Source organism: Eschscholzia californica, unplaced genomic scaffold (assembly GCF_041429995.1).
Source record: "Eschscholzia californica isolate CP2 unplaced genomic scaffold, dmEscCali1.0.p SCAF_3, whole genome shotgun sequence".
NCBI classification, from domain to species: Eukaryota; Viridiplantae; Streptophyta; class Magnoliopsida; order Ranunculales; family Papaveraceae; genus Eschscholzia; species Eschscholzia californica.
The window spans coordinates 46,556,123-46,573,767 of NW_028238420.1; the positions used below are offsets into that span (position 1 = coordinate 46,556,123).

A 17,645-nucleotide genomic window follows, 5' to 3' on the forward strand; every position below is an offset into this window, starting at 1 on the left:
CCCACCAAAAAATATCATATTTGGAGAAGACAAAAACGAAAGAAAATTATTGTTAAAGCGTACTAACTAAAAATAGTCTTTAGAACCATTTTTAGAACGTTGGACAAATACGAGTACAAAGTTTTCCAATTGATCATAATTTTCTAAATTGGTCATAAACTGGAGCCCCAATTGAATTCTTCAACAAAAAAAAAAGTTGAACTTAACTGTATTTTGTGTACTTGGTTACTAGAAAAGTGTAGGTAATTATCATTTGGACGTGCCAAATATATCGTTAATGATTCGGTAATATCGTCCAAAACCAATTGGTAATTGTGGGTGAAACTCTGATACCGTGTTAAGTTTGTGTTTATTGAACTGAAAACTACATTATATTTTTAGTTGCTAGATATCCCTTCTCTTGTGTGGAACTATTCCACACCATGTTACACGATTTTGCTTTAGGCTTTGGAGATCTTAGATAGCAAATTCATCAGCTGCTTGAGCCGTATAGAAGTTTCGAGCTCTTAGATACTGCTATCTGCTGAGAGAACTGAAACAGGATGGGGGCCGAACTCCAATCATCCCATCCTAAATGGGTTACAAAATTCAGCCAAAACCATCTAAAACCGAGTCAGAGATAGTCACGAGAATTAGGGTACATGTCCAAACCAAAATCAGAAATATAGCATAAATGTAATAACTGGATTTAGATTCTGTGGTAGTGATCAAGTACTTGAATATCACCCACATTTGAATCATTTGATACTAAAAGACCTTTAATTTCACAAATAATTTGAATGGGAAAAAGAATAATTCATTCCATAAAATGAATCCTCATTATGATCACATGTTCTTTTTGCCTCTCCTACATTGTTTACAAGCTTAAAAGAAAGAATCTAATTCAAATCATGAAAGTTTTACCAATTCCCGAAGTTTTGTAACTCAGACTATATGATTTTTGGTGAAGATAATCTGTATCAGACAAAATGGCAGTAGCGTTGTTATTCTTAGTAATCCATGCCTCCACCCATTGCAGGAGTTTCTTTGTCGTCCTTGGGTAGTTCCACCACCACAGCTTCTGTCGTTGTCATCAAAGACGACACACTGAAAAACACAAATTTAGTTAGATTTTTTTGATTAAGACAATTTTAGTTTTTTTTTTGTTGAAAGAAAGACAATTTTAGTTAGATAAACTATAAAGATATCGATGATGGGAAAACCAAGTAGTAGAGGTCCGAGTTATTTTGGTTACCTAGCAGCATCTACTAAAGCTGTTCTTATCACTTTCAAAGGATCGATGATTCCTGCTTTGATCATGTCGACGTATTCCCCTTTTTAAAGAGAAAGAGAAGTTCAAAGCTTTCAGTATCAATAAATGAGAAAGGGATCAAAGTAGGAACGTGTTTCTTTTTTGCATACCTTTAGCTGCATCATATCCTAGATCAGGGTTGTCTTGTTCTAATAGCTTGCCTACAACAACAGCACCCTCCACTCCAGCATTTGAAGCAATTGTTTGCACTGGTGCCTGTTATCGAGTTATGCACATTGGTCAGTAGATTTCATGATAGTGAATGTGAGGTAAGATTCTGATAGACTAACTGATGCATACAAACTAAAAATGACTTGTGCATGATCCTTAAACAAACCGTAAAATCTGAAGCCAAAAAATGGTCGACTTATGTATGATCTTTAAACAAATCAGTAGATTTCTTGATAGATAATGAATATGAGGTAAGATTCTAATAGACTAATTAGTGTCTACGAAATAAAAGTGACTCGTGTGATCTTCAAACAAATCGTGACTCGTGTGATATTCAAACAAATCGTGAATTCTGAAGCCAAAAATGGTCGACTTCACCCGCTGATAGCGAAGTATCAAGTCGTGCAGAATGGAGTGATGGGAAATGCTTTCCAGAACAGATTTTTCTTCAAAAATGATTTGAAAACTTAAAAGTTCACCTTGAGAGCATTTTGAATGATCTGAACACCTATCTTCTGGTCGAAGTTAGCAGTCTGCAATTTGTCCAACTCCTTGGAAGCGTAAAGGAGTGCAACACCACCACCTGCAACATGAAACCATCAAGTAACTATCTGACTAAATCATGGTAGCACAACACAATCGCTACAATTATCCACAATAACTATTAATGACAAAAAGATACCGGGAACAATGCCCTCCTCAACAGCTGCTTTGGTAGCATTCAAAGCGTCGGTAACTCTATCTTTCTTCTCTCCAACTTCTGCTTCACTTGCTCCTCCAATCTGAAACACATGTAAATTTCAATGACACAGCTCATGGACTGGCGATGGAGTATCCAAGATAATTGCAGTTCGGCTTTCATCTCTGTAGTTTTTGGTGATACCCCAAATGACTTTAGTATACTATTTGACTAAATCAACACGAGAGCTGCAAGAATATGTAAACTTATTATCATTGACATAGGAAACAAGACCTTCAAGACAGCAACACCACCAGAGAGCTTTGCTAATCTTTCTTGCAATTTCTCCTTCTCATAATCAGAGGTGGATGCTTCAATTCCAGACCTTAGCTGTTGTATCAGGAGTGTTAATCAAGTTAGAGAACTACACCCATCACTACCATCCCTTGTACGAGGAAAAGAACAGTTAGATATCACAAACCAGTTCACATCTCTCTTCAATGGATTTCTTATCACCAGCTCCATCAAGAACCACAGTGTCATCCTTCGATATGGTCACCTGATATATACATTTAGAAGTTACCTAATCAGTAATTCAGTATAGCACCAACTAGCCGAAGACAAAAAAATCAACCACTATCTTCAGTCTTAGTTTTCAAACTGGGTAACAGGGGAAGAGATGCTTCACTAACATGTTGAGTAAAAGCACGAAAATGCGTTCGATGGAGATTACATCATAGTATCTTACAAGTTACTACTAACTATTTTAATCCTGACTAGAAAATAAATTTGTAAGTAATCTAGCACTACAGATGATTCCACCTTTTTGCATGTACCCAGCTGATCCAAGTCAACCTTTTCGAGATTCATTCCGAGCTCTTCAGTTATGAGCTGCACCACAAATATAGGGTCGCCACTTAAATACCGTTTAGTAGAAAACGACTAGAAAACTTGGGCAAACAAAACCACTAAATAATAAGGTAACTTACTTGTCCTCCTGTTAGGACAGCAAGATCCTGCATACTGGATTTTCTATTTTCACCAAAACCAGGAGACTTGATCGCACAAACCTACAACAAACATTCAAGTCCTCGTCAACCAAAAGTGGAACCTAGCGCCAAATTGGGACTTGTTCTAAAAGAACATAAGAGAAAAGAGAGGAAAAAAAACATGAACTGCACCTTGATTCCAGCTCTAAGCTTGTTTAAGATGAGAGTCGCTAATGCATCACTTTCTACATCTTCAGCAACAATCAACAAAGGCCTTTGTCTCTGGAAATAAGAATTAGATAATTTTAATAACTTGTCATTTCCCGATTAAATAAAATTAGATAACCCAAATCTCGACAAATCAAATATTGCTCACCTTCAGGGCGAGTTCTAGAACTTTCACGATAGCGTTGATGCTTGAGATTTTCTTCTCGTGGATTAAAATAAGGGGATCATCTAATTCCTGCCAAAAGAATTTCAAATTAGATAACTCGATTATATCAACAGGCGTAACTATAGCTTTGCCGACCACCAGATATATTAAAATTGTATGAAGGCAATAAACATTGAGAGATCTAAGGTCTTAGTGTCTTACACATTTTTGATTTTTCTGGTTGGTGATGAAATAAGGAGAAATATATCCTCTATCCAGTTTCATTCCTTCTACAACTTCCAGTTCATTGTCCAGTGTCTTCCCATCCTGTACATGTTTAAGAGCAAAACTCAGACCATTATAACCACAGCAATCTGCGAGTCATAAATGTACAACAGCCCACTAGGGAACAATTAGAATACCAAAAGCTGTATGTTGAGTCTTGTGTACATAATACTTATATATATATATATATATATAGAACTTACAGAAATGGTGATGACCCCCTCTTTGCCAACTCTTTCCATAGCCTTCGCTATCAGCTCACCGATCTCTCTTTCTCCATTTGCAGATATTGTACCGACCTTTAAGAGCAATAAGAACTCAGCATCCAAGCAAATGACAGAATCCATAAACAGCTAAATGTTTTTTCAGTCTTAACGGCTATAAAAGACTTTCTTCGAAATACCTTCTCCCTACGAATGACAATAAACAGAGTAAGAAAAATTAACCTGAGCTATTTCTTCAGATGTGCTAATCATTCGTGCTCTGCTTTTCAAATTTGTAACGACAGAGTCCACTGCCATTGTGATACCTCGTCTCAAGTCCATTGCATTCATTCCAGCTGCGACAGACTTGCATCCCTCGGAAAATATAGCACGTGTAAGGACTGTGGCACAAGTAGTTCCTGCAACCATGAAACATAAAGCAGAAGCACCATTAGTAACTACATCGCCCTAGAACCTGAAAGCCAATACCGATAAAACCATAAAAGTGTGAAAATAGTCCCACATGGGAGAAGGGGTAACAAGCAACCAAGAATATAATACGTAGGTCCTCTCCACTCATTGCCAATTGGTTTTGAGTTGGATGGCCAAAAACTTAACATGGTATCAGAGCTAGGCCCACACGTGATAGGCTTAAATGCCACACGTGCTCCACGTCACCCGAAAAAAAAAACACGTGTTAGACTAACCATGCCACACGTGAGGGGGCGTGTGAGAATAGTCCCACATGGGAGAAGGGGTAACTAGCAACCAATAATATAATGTATAGGTCCTCTCCACTCATTGCCAATTGGTTTTGAGTTGGATGACTACAAACTTAACAAAAAGAGTTACAAACAATATTGAATACTCTTAAAAGCCTTATTTTTGTAGTAAGCTTGTCGAATAAGCAAGGCCACTACTGCGCATTCTTCATACACAATTTCTCAGAACTTTTGTTTCGACAAATCGATGAAAAAGATATTAACGCAGCTTTTCGAGGGCGAAAATAACACTATAAACCCAGGATTCTTTGTAAACATGCATTACGATAAAACCTCAATATAGTTTACAAGGGAAACTTACCATCACCAGCAACATCGTTGGTTGCGTTTGCGACTTGCTTTACAAGGCTTGCACCCATGTTTTTAACTCTATCTTGGAATTCTATGCTCTTAGCAACAGTGACACCATCTTTTGTAACTTTAGGTGCCCCATAGCTTTGCTCTATAACAACATTCCGACCCTTGGAAAACCAAAACATTGAAACCAAATATAAGACATCTATAACAAGGGTTTCGTTTATGAAGTAAGCTATAAGCACAACTATGCAAAATGAAAAGATTTGCATCCACTATAACACATTAAAATAGAAAGAAGAGGTAGAATACCAAAACTTAAAGTTTCAACATTGCACATCCATGGATTAAGTTAAATCAAACTTCTCTATATGCAAATGATAAGATGATCACAATACCTTTGGTCCCATTGTCACTTTAACAGCATCAGCAAGTTCTTCAACACCTCTAAGCATCAAAGCACGAGCTTCAACTCCAAATTTAATGTCTTTAGCTGCATAGTTTCTATTCCAACTCACTCTACTACCAATCTAAAACACAACAAACACAAAACAAATAAGAAAAAAAAAAGACTTATTTTGAACATTTAGGATCAACCCATTTCACCAAATGGATTAAGAAAACAAACCCAATAAACCAATTGATGTTAAAACCATCTAATATTGAAATCAAAGTAAAATGGTAAAAACAAAATCTAAAATAAGCCTTACTTGCTGGGTACTGTTCCTGACGATCCTGAAATAGTAGTGGAAACAGATTAATAAGAGCCAATGATTGAGAAATAAACAAAACCCAGAATCAGAAACAAATGAAAACTTGATTTTACTTTCTTGAAGTTGGTAGTAATTGAAGAGCTTACCGGGCTTTAGAGGCAAGGTTAGCAGCTGCTCGATACATTTTGAGATAGGTAGAATGACAGAGAAAGATTTGAGTTTAGTCGATAATTGAGATTGTTTTGGATCGTTTCTCTCACGGCGTTAATAGGCGGCAAGAGAAAAATGTGAGAGAAATAAATATAGAGAGAGAGGCCTGGAAGTCAGAATGAGCTTTGAGTTGATTCGGAAAAAGGGAAGTCTCTAGAAGAAGCTTATATAGGGTTTAGGGTTTTAGGTGTGCAATAATGGTAAACGGCAAATTATCTTTCAAATATTTCTATTTCTTTTTGGCAAATCTCAAGCTCACAACTGGCTAGTGATACTTTAACTCGATTCCACAAGTGAGATTGAGTCTCGGTAGAAGCAGTTTGTCACCCAAATTTATCTCATATAATTTAAATTATAAATAAAGTAAATATTGTAATAGATTTGTCATCTTCATGATGTATCAATATCTTAACAGTCTCATTTCGACAATAAAGTCAGAAATATTTCGTACCAGCCCAAAGGGCCAAAAAACCCATAAATTCTATTACCACATTTCACACAACTATACATAATTAGCAACTCCAACTAGTACCAATTAAAGATGAGGCATCTTAATTACAAAAATCCAATCAGAGTCATTTTTGTCTTGAGTGTTGGATCCCACATAAGTAAAACAAATACTAGCCTTCATGTTTAGAACGCGATAATCACATTCCAAAATTTGGTACATGGAAATACATTAGAAATCATAATCTTTTCTTATTCATCCCAAACTCAACATATCAATTGACTCTTAACTCTCACAAACTCTCTAAAATGGGCTCATCTCTCTCTCTCACAAACATATGCTTATAACTTCCATTTTCCTCAAACAACAAACAAAAACCAAACCACACAATATAAATTGACAACATTTCACACAAATTTACAAAACATACATATAAATAGATAACACCCCAATAACACTCCAACAACACCACCTAAACAACATCTGTTCCCCTTCTCCATGCTCAAGTAGCCATCTACCTAACCATGGTTAGCATCAATCGTGGTGCCTGACCTGGCCTGTGAAATACGGTTCGCGTAAATTGTCACCAATCTCAATTGTGTACTGTTAAGACCTTCCAGGTATGGCAAGAATGCCTTTCCTAGCATTATATAGATATCCACCAAACAGAAAACAACAGTCTGCAGATACCAGCAAATCATAACAGTCAGAAAGGAAAGCTAGAATAAATGGTTATTGACAACAACAATAACAAGTTTCAGACACACAAGAAAAATTCTTACCTTTCGAACATCAGCACTCTGGTTTCCAAATGCATCAAAAATGGCAGGAAGAAATGAAGGTATCTGAGACATTAGTTCATTTTGTGAGAGACGACCCACAAGCTGGATAGAGAGAGAGAGAGAGAGAGAGAGAGGTGTCAGTCTTACCAATCAATATATCATACAGCGATGTCCTCGTATCAAAATCAAATTTCAATTGCCGTTTTTCAGAATGAGAAAACGAGAGTGCGTGAATAAAATGAAAGGTTAACAAGATAATACCTTAGTCAAACAGTTGATGCAAGTGACAAGAGTTTTCTCATCTTCACTGACTAATAAGGGAACAATAACCTGCAGAGGGAATAAGGAAAAGAGTTGAGAGATTTGGCAATGCTGAATAGCAGATTTATCATTTATGAAGTGTATCTTTTTTCTGCAAGTGAGAACCAAAATCTGACTCGAGGTCTGAGTTCACTCGAGTCGGTTATTTCAATATCATTTGCTTTCGTCTAACACATCCGAATGACTGATTTGATTTTTTGGTTTGGGTTCCATTTGACTCAAACGAGTCAGATTCAGACAAACAACATCATAGTGAAAAATATTGAAGATTTGACATATGAAATTAACTTCTTAACGTACACTCAAACATCTAAACGGATCATATTGAGATAACACGATAGTCAAACACTGCTCCGCTTCACTAGAAACCTGGTGACAGAACCAAAGTCAATAAGAAACTCGTGAAACTATAAAGACTAAATAGTAATCGTAACCCAGAAAAAGTAAGATACCTTTACAACAGAGTCATTGGTCACATGAAGCAGTTTCTCGATTACGATCTCAACAGAATCTTCCATGGAGTCTTTCTGGAAGCAAGACAACTTAGTGAGTTTCCGACTATGAAAGAATAAGACAATAAAATATAACAAAGAATTCTATGTTTTTTAATAACCTGATTATTAAGCATTTCCACTATCAAAGAAAGGGCAAGCTCCCGGATTGACGAATCCGGATCGTCGAGTACTTCAAGAACAACTGTCAAAATCTGATTGAAGTACTGCAGACATATAACTGAAGTTTATTAGTTAACTATTTTATCTCCAGCAAAACATTTCAAAATACTGCCTACTCAAACAACATATCATGTCCTAGCGAAAAAATGAATTTAATCTAGGGTTGACACTTCGATGAAAAATTAGAAGAAGCACTGGGGAACTAGCTTAATGAGAAACCATCACACCTTCGCCCAGATGGAGAGATCATTAACCATAGAAACTTCAAGCAACTGCTGAAGTGCTTCACGTTTGCCTACACTTGCGCTCCCTTCATTTCCATTACAAATCTACAAAATAATCCGATTAAGTTTTTATAAGAACAGAGCTGACAAATGAGGTTAGCTAGGACCAATATTGGCAGAATAGGACAAGTAATAGTAGCGTCTGGTAAGTTTCATTTAATTCTATTTTTTAGAGTTGTTAATAGAAGTTATCTTCCATGAAAGTAAGATGCTAGTATTGGGATATACCTGGTTAAGAATCTGAGGAATACTAGGCCCGTAATCGGGAGAAGGGTTGACTTTAACAGGTGAAAGTTTCTCGTTGCTACGATTCATATTTGGAGAACTTTCATTAGCAATGTTCAACTCAGTCATTCTTCCATGATCCAAGGACATTCGTCCATTCATATCTAGACGTGGAGTTGATAACGAACTCTCCAAACCCATGTCATGATCCTCATTTTCAGGTTGGTTTGTCAAGGATACCTTATTTTCAACATCGGTGTTAGCATGGTAGTTCAGATCCAGGCTCTTAGAGGTAGTCAGATCCAAGCTCTTGGAAGTGAGAATACCAGAATTAGAAACAGTATCAAGATTGCGATAAAAGTTCCCATGAGTTTCATGAGAAGCAACTAGACCAATGGAATTTGTAGTCTTGGGTGATTCATTGTTCGAAGTCCATTTCCTAACACCATCACTTTCAACGGAACCAGCTGAATACCTTCCAAAATAGTGACTTCTATTTGATACCCCTGTATATCCTTCTTCCGAAGAAGTTCCAACAGCATCTGACTGGTCATAGAAGGATTTAGACCGTTGTCTCTCTTTCTTGCTTTGCACAAAATTCATGAGGTCAACCTCTATACGAGGGGTGTACTGCTTAAGTGCTCGTCTAATGGAATTTTGTTCCTCAACAGATAAACTCAAAATAAAATTCAGAACCGAAGTTGAATCAAAGTGGGAATAAACCGATATAATACACGTAATAGCTACTTCCTTCAGTTTCGTATTTTTATCGTGGACAAGAGGTGCCAACTTAGCGAGCCACAATTTTAGTATACCACTATTCCCATAACTTTCCGAATTGACTGAGTGTTTATTAAACGATTTGATAGCATACTCAATAACAGCCAACTTAGCTTTTGGTGACCTCTGTTCATCCAATGAACGGAGCAAAGCAGGTAATAGAGAATCAACTCCATAAGTTTTGCTCACAATTTCCAAAGTTGTTGAGCAGGGCTGCCGAACTAACTCCTTCGGATCTATTAACCGTGAAAACACATGGGGTAGAATCCTTTCCATGTAGCTTTCAAAAGGCTTCCTACAAGCTGGAATAATCTCTGCTAGTGTTGAAAGAGCTGCTTGTGCAACTTTATGGTGAGGGTCATCCAAGTGCTGGAAAAACAATTTCATAACCTTCTCAAAACTTTGTGTGACTTCCTGGATACCCCTTGGACCTTGTTGTAGTAAAGTCCTCAGGAAATTGAAAGCAGCAACTCTAGCACACCAATCAGAAGTAGGACTTAAACCCTCTGTCAAGGCATCGTTAAGAGATGTTGGACCAGCAGCATAGCCTGACATTTCACCAAGGGCCAACTGACTATCGTCGTAACTATTTCTGCTGTTAGAAGAGACCCGCGCAGTAGAGTGTTTTCTCAAAAGTGGCCTCTGAAAATTGGGAACATAACTATTATGAGAGTCCCTAAAATTTGTGTCTTTATAGGGAGAGTCTAGGTAGGACTTGTCAATGTGTGAGGTCATATATCGCCTAGCTGCCCTGTTATCAGTACTGTCTTCATAAGAACCTCCTCCATGTTGCCTTTCGGAAGTTCTACTCGTTGTATATAGCGACGACAGATGCCCAGTTGTTGTTGAATTACTGAGGTAAGAAAATGTATGAGGATTGGAGGCACGAGTCTGGGAGTTATAGAGATCAGACATAATTGAACCTCCATTTCGACCACTACCCTTTGAAATAGTGGACCCAGAAGAATCTACCAATGCTGGATTTGTGAGATGATTTGAAGCAGAAACAGCAGGAGGAAATGGTGGATCACGAGCTGATGGAGGGTCAACTCCTGCACTAGGGGCAACAAGAAAAAGAGAAAAAGAAAAGAAAGGCTTAGCCAGTAACAAATAATGATTGGTCTATTTAGCTATAGGATTGGTCACCAATTACTGCTCAATAAAACATGCACTGCTTTTGTGCTTAAATTAATAGTCAATGAGCTGTTTAATAAATACCTAGATCCATGATTGGTCTATTTAGCTATAGGATTGATCACCAATTACTGCTCAATAAAACATGCACTGCTTTTGTGCTTAGATTGATAGTCAATGAGCTGTTTAATAAATACCTAGATCCAAGCTAGTCGACCGCAGAGATGATGAATTGTTTTTGTCTGACATTTCTAGACCTCTCAGCATGCTCTCAATGGCCGTAACTTTCTGTTTGCTTGCTTGAAGAACACTCTCGAGGCTCCGATCGGTACCTTTTCCAAGTGAATTTGTTTGTGATAGAAGCAGACCAGAAGAAACCGATACTCCAGGGGTTGAAGATGCAGTCCTATCCATTGCAACGATTGCCGAAGTTCCGTATCCAGCTGAGGCAGGAGTTTGAGATGAAACACGTGACAGTGGAACGACCCTTTCACGCAATGAAGGAGAAGCATGTCGTCTGTGCCCACCGCCATCCTCCTCATTTATTATCTATCAACATTCGGGAATAATTGAGAATTTGTTTCGTCAAAATAAGTATCATCAGAGATCGAACTCAAACAAAAGAAAACACGTACCCTTTGAATTACGGCATCAAAAGATGAAAATAAACGTCTAGATCGTTCTGGCCAAGTTTTCGTGAACATTCGATAACAGGTCCTTGCAGTTGAGCGCACCTGTAGATATTCAGTAATTTATTATTTAGTAGATGAATGATGATTAACTATAACCAAAACGTCAGTAGTATATGGGTTTAAACAATATATAAAGCACTTAAAGACTTAAAGCTTAATAATGAAACGAGATACTGCAAAATTTTTGGACAAAATTATTTCCTTAACAACTCAAAAATTATTTCCAGTTATCCACCCTACTAATAACTCATAATACCTCACTCATCGCATCTGCCACACAGCATTTTATAAGATCTTCATAAAGATCAGCTGACCGTTGTATTTCCGGTGCATCAGCCCAATACTCTAGTATCAAAAGTGCGTACTCGATGCACCTAAAAAAATAATGCCATAAAGGGAGATATTCAGTAAAAAAAATGAAACGAACAAAATAATGTTCCCATCTGACAAAGGTCCCACTCTCACCTGGCACGGAGGACAGCGTTGCGGTCATTTTTCGCAGAATCAGCTATTCGAGGAAGTACACGTGCAACTTTGCAGTTACGCAACATCTAAAGTTCCAACAAGATACGTTTAGAGAACAATATTTAAAAACCAACCAAGAAAGAATATGATGTAATCTTGAGTACCGTCTTGATGCAATTATCAGCTGACTCAGCAATCACAAGTACAGTTATCACAACAAGCTTGAAAAGGACCTGAAACGTTATTACCATAAGTCAGAAAATACCAAAATACTAAAGTACAACATTTGACGCCAAAGCCGATCAACTTACTGGAATAAACAACTCAGCACAAGCCTCAAAATCACCAAGAAGCTCCTTAGATAACAAGCTTAATAGATGGCAAGCCTACAAAAGAAAACCATTTAGCAGGACGATAAATTATAACTATAGTCCATCAAGACCTAAATGCTAATGCAATAGCATAGACAAATGAGACGAAAATTACACAATGATCAACAAATGCACATCATAATAAAATTTGCTGAGTTAGTACTCAGAACACCTATTGGTTCTTGTTAACAAACAAGCAGGTTTGTCAGCTACTACTTTTCATATTGAAATAATAGAACTATGTTTACAAGGACAAATCACCTAATGAACAAATATTGGCAATTTCATAAAGAGTATAAATCGACATCATTACTCCTCTCAGAATAACGTATTAGTAGCAGAGGGAGGGTTCAGATCAACCAGAATCCCAGATTGAGCCAACCCGACGTGAGTATGTGCATCTAGGCTCCCGCAAAGGCCAACAGCACAACAGAGCCTGGTAAATTGGTAATAGACTTGAGTTGGAAATAAACCTTTTCGGTTTAAGTCAATTAGCAAATAAGCCTTAAAATTGAGCCCCTAAATAAGCTGCAAGAGTGAGGTACTAAGCGAAGCAGATGAAACTAAAAACACTTGCTAAATTCTTTAGGTTCTAGCATTTGTTATAAAAAGGGGCAGAAAAACATAGAGAAGAACAGCACAACTGGAGGTATGTGACATAATTAGTAGAACATAAAGTTAGTATCATTAGGTCAAACCATATGCTGCAATAGGGAGAGAGTGTCGTGCCAGAATGTCCAACTACAGAGCAAAATGTACACCATATAGGAAACGAAATTTTATGGATGAAACGAGGTAAAGAAAGTACAAACAATCCCAAGTTCAAGAAAAACCAAGTGGAAACAAGAAGATAACAAAGATTTTGACAATAACCATAACGAGAGAGAACATCTTTAAGATTAAAATGCCCCTGCAACATCTAATGGTATGATGAAACCCTCAATAGAGAAAAATATGCTTTCTGAAATTTTACAGTCTTAAAGCTATTGGACAGAGGATACTCTGGGCACTTTTAGCAAATTCAGTCACCATGTTATCTAAAAACCACCTAATTTTGGAGGCTAACCACAATACCATTTTCTTACAAGGAAAAGGAATGTATATCCAAATGAGCTTCAGAAGCACAATCACCTTCACCTTCTAACATTTTCTAGCAGAGAAAAAACTGCAATATGAACATGAAAATGTTCCATTGCCCCAACAAGTAAAATATTCACAAATGAACGTAAAAGAACTGTCTGACAAAGGACATTGACAAAAATTACAACGCTTGAGTATTCTTACCAGTACGTGTAAATCCAACAACCACAAAGAGGAAAAAAAAGACACCTCAAGTATAAATTACCATAACTGCATGTCAAAATGAGTGTAAGATACCTGCTTCACTATGCTAGAACGGCGATCGGATAGTTGTGTGCATAGTGGCTGAACAAGTTGCTTCAAAAGCGAAAGAAAAGATGGATAATCAGTGGCACCTGGTATGACAAGAAAATAAGGTAATAGTAGGTATATCTCCAAGACAAGATGATGTGTAAATCTTAGCCACTACAGTTATAGTTGAAACCTACTTCACACTACGAACCAAAATGGATAGAAATATTACAGAACAAGCTTAAACAAGCGATATAGTTTTAAACAAAAATAAACGAGAAAAAGAAAATCTGAGAAAGAAATGAAAATAAAAATTTCAAAAAAGCAATGACATACAGAAAAAGTCTCAAGAGTCAAAACCGCTCAAGCCGTTTTTGGGTTCTGCAATTTGCTAGATGAGTTTTACTTCTACGAATATAGTCATAGATATCTTCTTAGATAAAAGAAAAGAAACAATACAAAAATTGAGAGCAAAAAAATGGTGTTGAAGAGAATGTGTTCCGTTTTTTTTATCCAAATATCAAGAAATATTAAGTACAAACAAACCTCCAAACACGAGGCCTTCAACTCTTTGCATGGCAGCTATCCGGACAGACCAATCCTTCTCTGGTACAAGTGTAGATGCGATCTTTTCAAATTCTCTAGTTAATTCCTTCTCAGAGTAGACTTTAATAGGATCGACAGGTTTTTCCGCCACATCACTTTCTCCTGCACCTCACAAGAGAGAAAGAGCTAAGAACCTCAAGAATATACGCGGTTGATAAATCACAAGCTTAATGCATAAAATTGAACAAATCAACCAATACCAGTAACTAAACTTTAAAGACAATTTACAAGTAACGACACCAAAAAACGAAATATATGACATGTATAAAAGATCCACATGTATAAGAACCATAGCAAACACAATAAGTGAAACAGATAGAAAATGTGACAAAGAAATTTGATTTCACCCATCAGAAAAAGACTACAAACTCCAAAACATTTAACCAAAATAAACTAAGAGAACAAACTAGAGTTATTATATGGTTGGATTGCCACTAGTAATGACTTTTCAGATATTCAGTTAATAAACATGCAAACCTCCAGAGAGAGATATTTCACGAGTTGAACTCTTAGCCTTAGGACTGCTTTTCTTCTGGTTATGACTGGCAGACTTTGTTTCTCCAGAAGTAAACCGTCCTGCATGTCCATCTGAACTACGAGTCTTAGGTTCAATTTTCTCCAGTCTGGCATTAATATCCTTAACCTGCGTGTAGAAGTAATGAAGAATTAATGACTATTGAAAAAGAAAGATTCCTACATTAGGCCGAGGAACCTGGGTTGACAAGAACTCCTAAACATTAAAGAGCTACATGTCAAGACCATTATACGAAGAGCACAGGGAACAAAAAAGGGAGTAGTACCATAAATGTTGGAAGATGATAACGTTGCAATTCTTCACGAAATTGAGGCCCAACCTGCGTATACATCTCCTGGGGAGGAAAAAAACAGATTTGCTTATCAACGGGTACCATAAATTACAAAAGCAAGTAGAGAAACCACGAACCGTCTTAAAGCACTGACCAGAGTGAGAATTCATAAGATAGGACAAGACTAGAAGTCTGGAACCAATAAATAGGATCTACAAAGAAGAGAACAAGTACCACAAAATCGTACAAACAATCATTTAACCTTTCAGACAACAGTACGCCCCAATGCAAGTAAAATCTTCTTATGGAAAGATTGTTCTGGCAACAAGTTCACTTCAGTCACACAGCCACTCAGAAATTGCAACGAGTAACTCTTTGAGCTGATATTCATAGTTTTGAGTAAAAAACTAAGAACAATTGGTAAAGAAACAAGGTTTTCTCTTAAAAGCTCGGCCTCATGAGTGTCATCCTGATGAGACCAGATAGGAGACGGGCCTACCCGATTCATGAAAAAAAAACGAGCCCGACTCCTTATCATCAAGCATCATGTACAGTTAAGTTGTTCAATTCATAAAGAAACTCACTCACTAACCTCGATACACGATACAGCTGCCTCCCTTACACCATGATTTGAGTCATTCAACATCTGCAAAATCTGATGATGCAAAAAATAGAAAGACAAATCAACATTTTTCTAGTTCTACAAAAATGATCGAACTATATATTTTCTTAATATATTAATATTAATAATAATAGTTCCGAACAATCATTTACGGAGAAAGTATGCCTGTTTGACTCCACTTTGTGTATAAATCATGTAAGTCCAAATTTTATTACGAGACTTTACAAAATGAGCAGCTGACATACCGGAGGAAGGATAACCCTTTGAAGAGGAAGCTCAGTAGACGCAAAAAGACCAATCGCGGATGTGACAGTCCTTGCAAACTCTTCACGAACTCTCCAACTTTTGTGTGTCCACCCGTAAGACCCAGCTCTTTCAACAATTATCGTTGGTGAAGAAACCTGCATCACGCAAAAATGTCGATTACAAATTGTTTTCCTCTGTTTACAGACAATGAACCAAATATCCCCAGTCTTGGGAAAATCAAACACGAGAGCAGATAAGGTTTGACTTTCATATTAACAAAATTTCACAACAATCGACTTGTTTCTTGTAGAAACTTTATTCTCTTAACGCTGATGCTTTTCTATGATATGGGGATTTATAAATAGACGGTAAGAGTCAAATAGAGTAAAGCACTATAAACTCTCGCTCATGCGGCAAATAGGAGACTACAAGCCAACCTTATGAGGCAAGCACCTTAAGATTTCTCCCCATTGGAAGTTTGATCCCAATAACTCGCACCACCACGTGGAAGAGCTAAGTGTTTCCGTTTCTAGTCCGTGCTTATGATTATCTTAAGGGTAAACTCGGCAAGCCGCAAGAGATACAACAACCACACAATTGACTTGGAAACAGGCTAACCACCGCAAAGCAACTAGGTAAAACAATGCCTAGCCATGTAAGAAATACGAATAAGGTGCAAATAGATGACTTATCATAACAGGGTAGCAAATTGCTCATATGAAATACGAAATACACAGTAAATGTGAAGAAAGAAAATTAAGCTTTTCACCCAAAAAAATGCACAAGATGTCGATTATAATCAATAAAAATAACATCAAATACCCAATTACTAGTTTCAGTCGAAAATTGAATTCATTTCTACGATCAAAATCGTTTAGGAATTGGGAATTAGTGAATTTAATTACATTCAATAATCAAAACTTAAGAAATAGAATTACCTCCATGAGAGTGAGCAATAACCGACGAGCGGCATCACGAACAGGTTGTTTTCCATCACCTAATCTCTCAACAACAGCCGGAACAAGTGCATTAAAATGCAATTTCAAATGTTCACCAGAAAGTACAGCAGCAAACGCTAAAGCTTGTAAAGAACCCTGAGAAACCCTAAAATTATTATCTTTTAAGAGATCTAAACAACAATCAACAAGAGAAGTAACTTCAGACGAATTCATGCTTTTTCTAGAAGCTTCTAAAAGTTGATGAAGTCTTTCAACTCCTGCCATTCTCTCTTTAGTGTCCTTCGATTTCGCCATTTCTAATGCCTCTTCCATTTTCCGTGAAGGCTCTTAATTAATTTTCAACGGATCTGGTTTAGGAATGCTCAGATCTGCCCTAGATTTGTGGATTTGAGTCGACGAAAAGTTGAAGAAGAATAGAAGATTAGAGAAAAGGGAGATGAAAGAAGTTGATGAGAGAGAGACTAGAGAGGGAAAGTATAGAGAGAGAGAGAGAGAGAGTACAGTGAGTGTGGTAAGTGAGAAGTGAAAGTTTGGTCGAAGAAACATTGCTATATTGACGGAGGCGATGATATAAACTACTCTACTTCCGATTGGTGTAATTACCAGATAACCCCTAAACAACAAGTAATTTACGGAATTATGCCACTTAATATCTGTTGCTTTTTGACCTTTTTCACTTTAATGAGAGTCTTTTCGTCTCTTCACATTTTTATACTCTTTTTTTTTTTTTTTGTTAAGACTTCACATTTTTATACTCTGGAATTACCACAAAATATCACATTTCAATTTTCAATAGTGTGGCATTGCTGTTTCTCATCAAAAAATAGTGTGGCATTGCTGTTTCAACAAAAAAAAAAAAGTGTGCCATT

The 17,645-nt window shown here is 37.0% G+C and overlaps 2 protein-coding genes across 4 annotated transcripts; both read right to left on the reverse strand.

Moving 5' to 3' along the window:
* Positions 1-774: 774 nt before the first annotated feature.
* LOC147550921 (chaperonin CPN60-2, mitochondrial) lies at positions 775-6,307 on the reverse strand. Its single transcript, XM_086667447.1, has 18 exons — positions 5,927-6,307; positions 5,778-5,802; positions 5,466-5,597; positions 5,075-5,234; positions 4,235-4,410; positions 3,992-4,087; positions 3,726-3,830; positions 3,507-3,593; positions 3,323-3,412; positions 3,131-3,211; positions 2,964-3,032; positions 2,623-2,700; positions 2,436-2,531; positions 2,145-2,244; positions 1,942-2,045; positions 1,402-1,507; positions 1,235-1,313; positions 775-1,086 (listed from the first exon to the last, which is right to left on the reverse strand). Exons 1-18 carry the CDS (start codon positions 5,962-5,964, stop codon positions 990-992), a joined length of 1,719 nt encoding a protein of 572 aa, XP_086523573.1. The 5' UTR covers positions 5,965-6,307; the 3' UTR covers positions 775-989.
* A 313-nt stretch (positions 6,308-6,620) lies between these two features.
* On the reverse strand, positions 6,621-17,492 carry CLASP (CLIP-associated protein). 3 transcript variants are annotated; one of them, XR_015237890.1, is made up of 21 exons: positions 16,756-17,361; positions 15,817-15,972; positions 15,542-15,604; positions 14,944-15,012; positions 14,621-14,786; positions 14,084-14,245; positions 13,544-13,641; positions 12,107-12,181; positions 11,960-12,028; positions 11,796-11,881; positions 11,587-11,704; positions 11,274-11,372; positions 10,836-11,187; positions 8,728-10,556; positions 8,443-8,544; positions 8,155-8,259; positions 7,994-8,068; positions 7,842-7,910; positions 7,368-7,550; positions 7,221-7,283; positions 6,621-7,118 (listed from the first exon to the last, which is right to left on the reverse strand). XR_015237890.1 is itself a non-coding variant. In XM_086670013.1 (21 exons), exons 1-21 carry the CDS (start codon positions 17,086-17,088, stop codon positions 6,957-6,959), a joined length of 4,359 nt encoding a protein of 1,452 aa, XP_086526139.1. In that variant the 5' UTR covers positions 17,089-17,492; the 3' UTR covers positions 6,621-6,956. The 3 variants fall into 3 exon arrangements, 2 of the variants coding, with proteins under 2 accessions (XP_086526139.1, XP_086526140.1); XM_086670013.1 differs by having other exon boundaries at positions 7,221-7,322; positions 7,482-7,550; positions 16,756-17,492; XM_086670014.1 differs by having other exon boundaries at positions 7,482-7,550.
* Positions 17,493-17,645: the final 153 nt, after the last annotated feature.

Excerpts from the sequence above, each read along its gene's own strand:
- LOC147550921 (XM_086667447.1), bottom strand. The coding sequence starts at position 5,964 with ATGTATCGAGCAGCTGCTAACCTTGCCTCTAAAGCCCG. Across the intron at positions 3,594-3,725 it reads ACCAGAAAAATCAAAAATGT|GAATTAGATGATCCCCTTAT; the intron begins GTAAGACACTAA and ends TTCTTTTGGCAG. Across the intron at positions 3,212-3,322 it reads AGCTTAGAGCTGGAATCAAG|GTTTGTGCGATCAAGTCTCC; the intron begins GTGCAGTTCATG and ends TGTTTGTTGTAG.
- CLASP (XM_086670013.1), bottom strand. The coding sequence starts at position 17,088 with ATGGAAGAGGCATTAGAAATGGCGAAATCGAAGGACACTAAAGAGAGA. Across the intron at positions 11,882-11,959 it reads CTGATAATTGCATCAAGACG|ATGTTGCGTAACTGCAAAGT; the intron begins GTACTCAAGATT and ends TTGGAACTTTAG. Across the intron at positions 7,119-7,220 it reads AGAGTGCTGATGTTCGAAAG|ACTGTTGTTTTCTGTTTGGT; the intron begins GTAAGAATTTTT and ends TGGTATCTGCAG.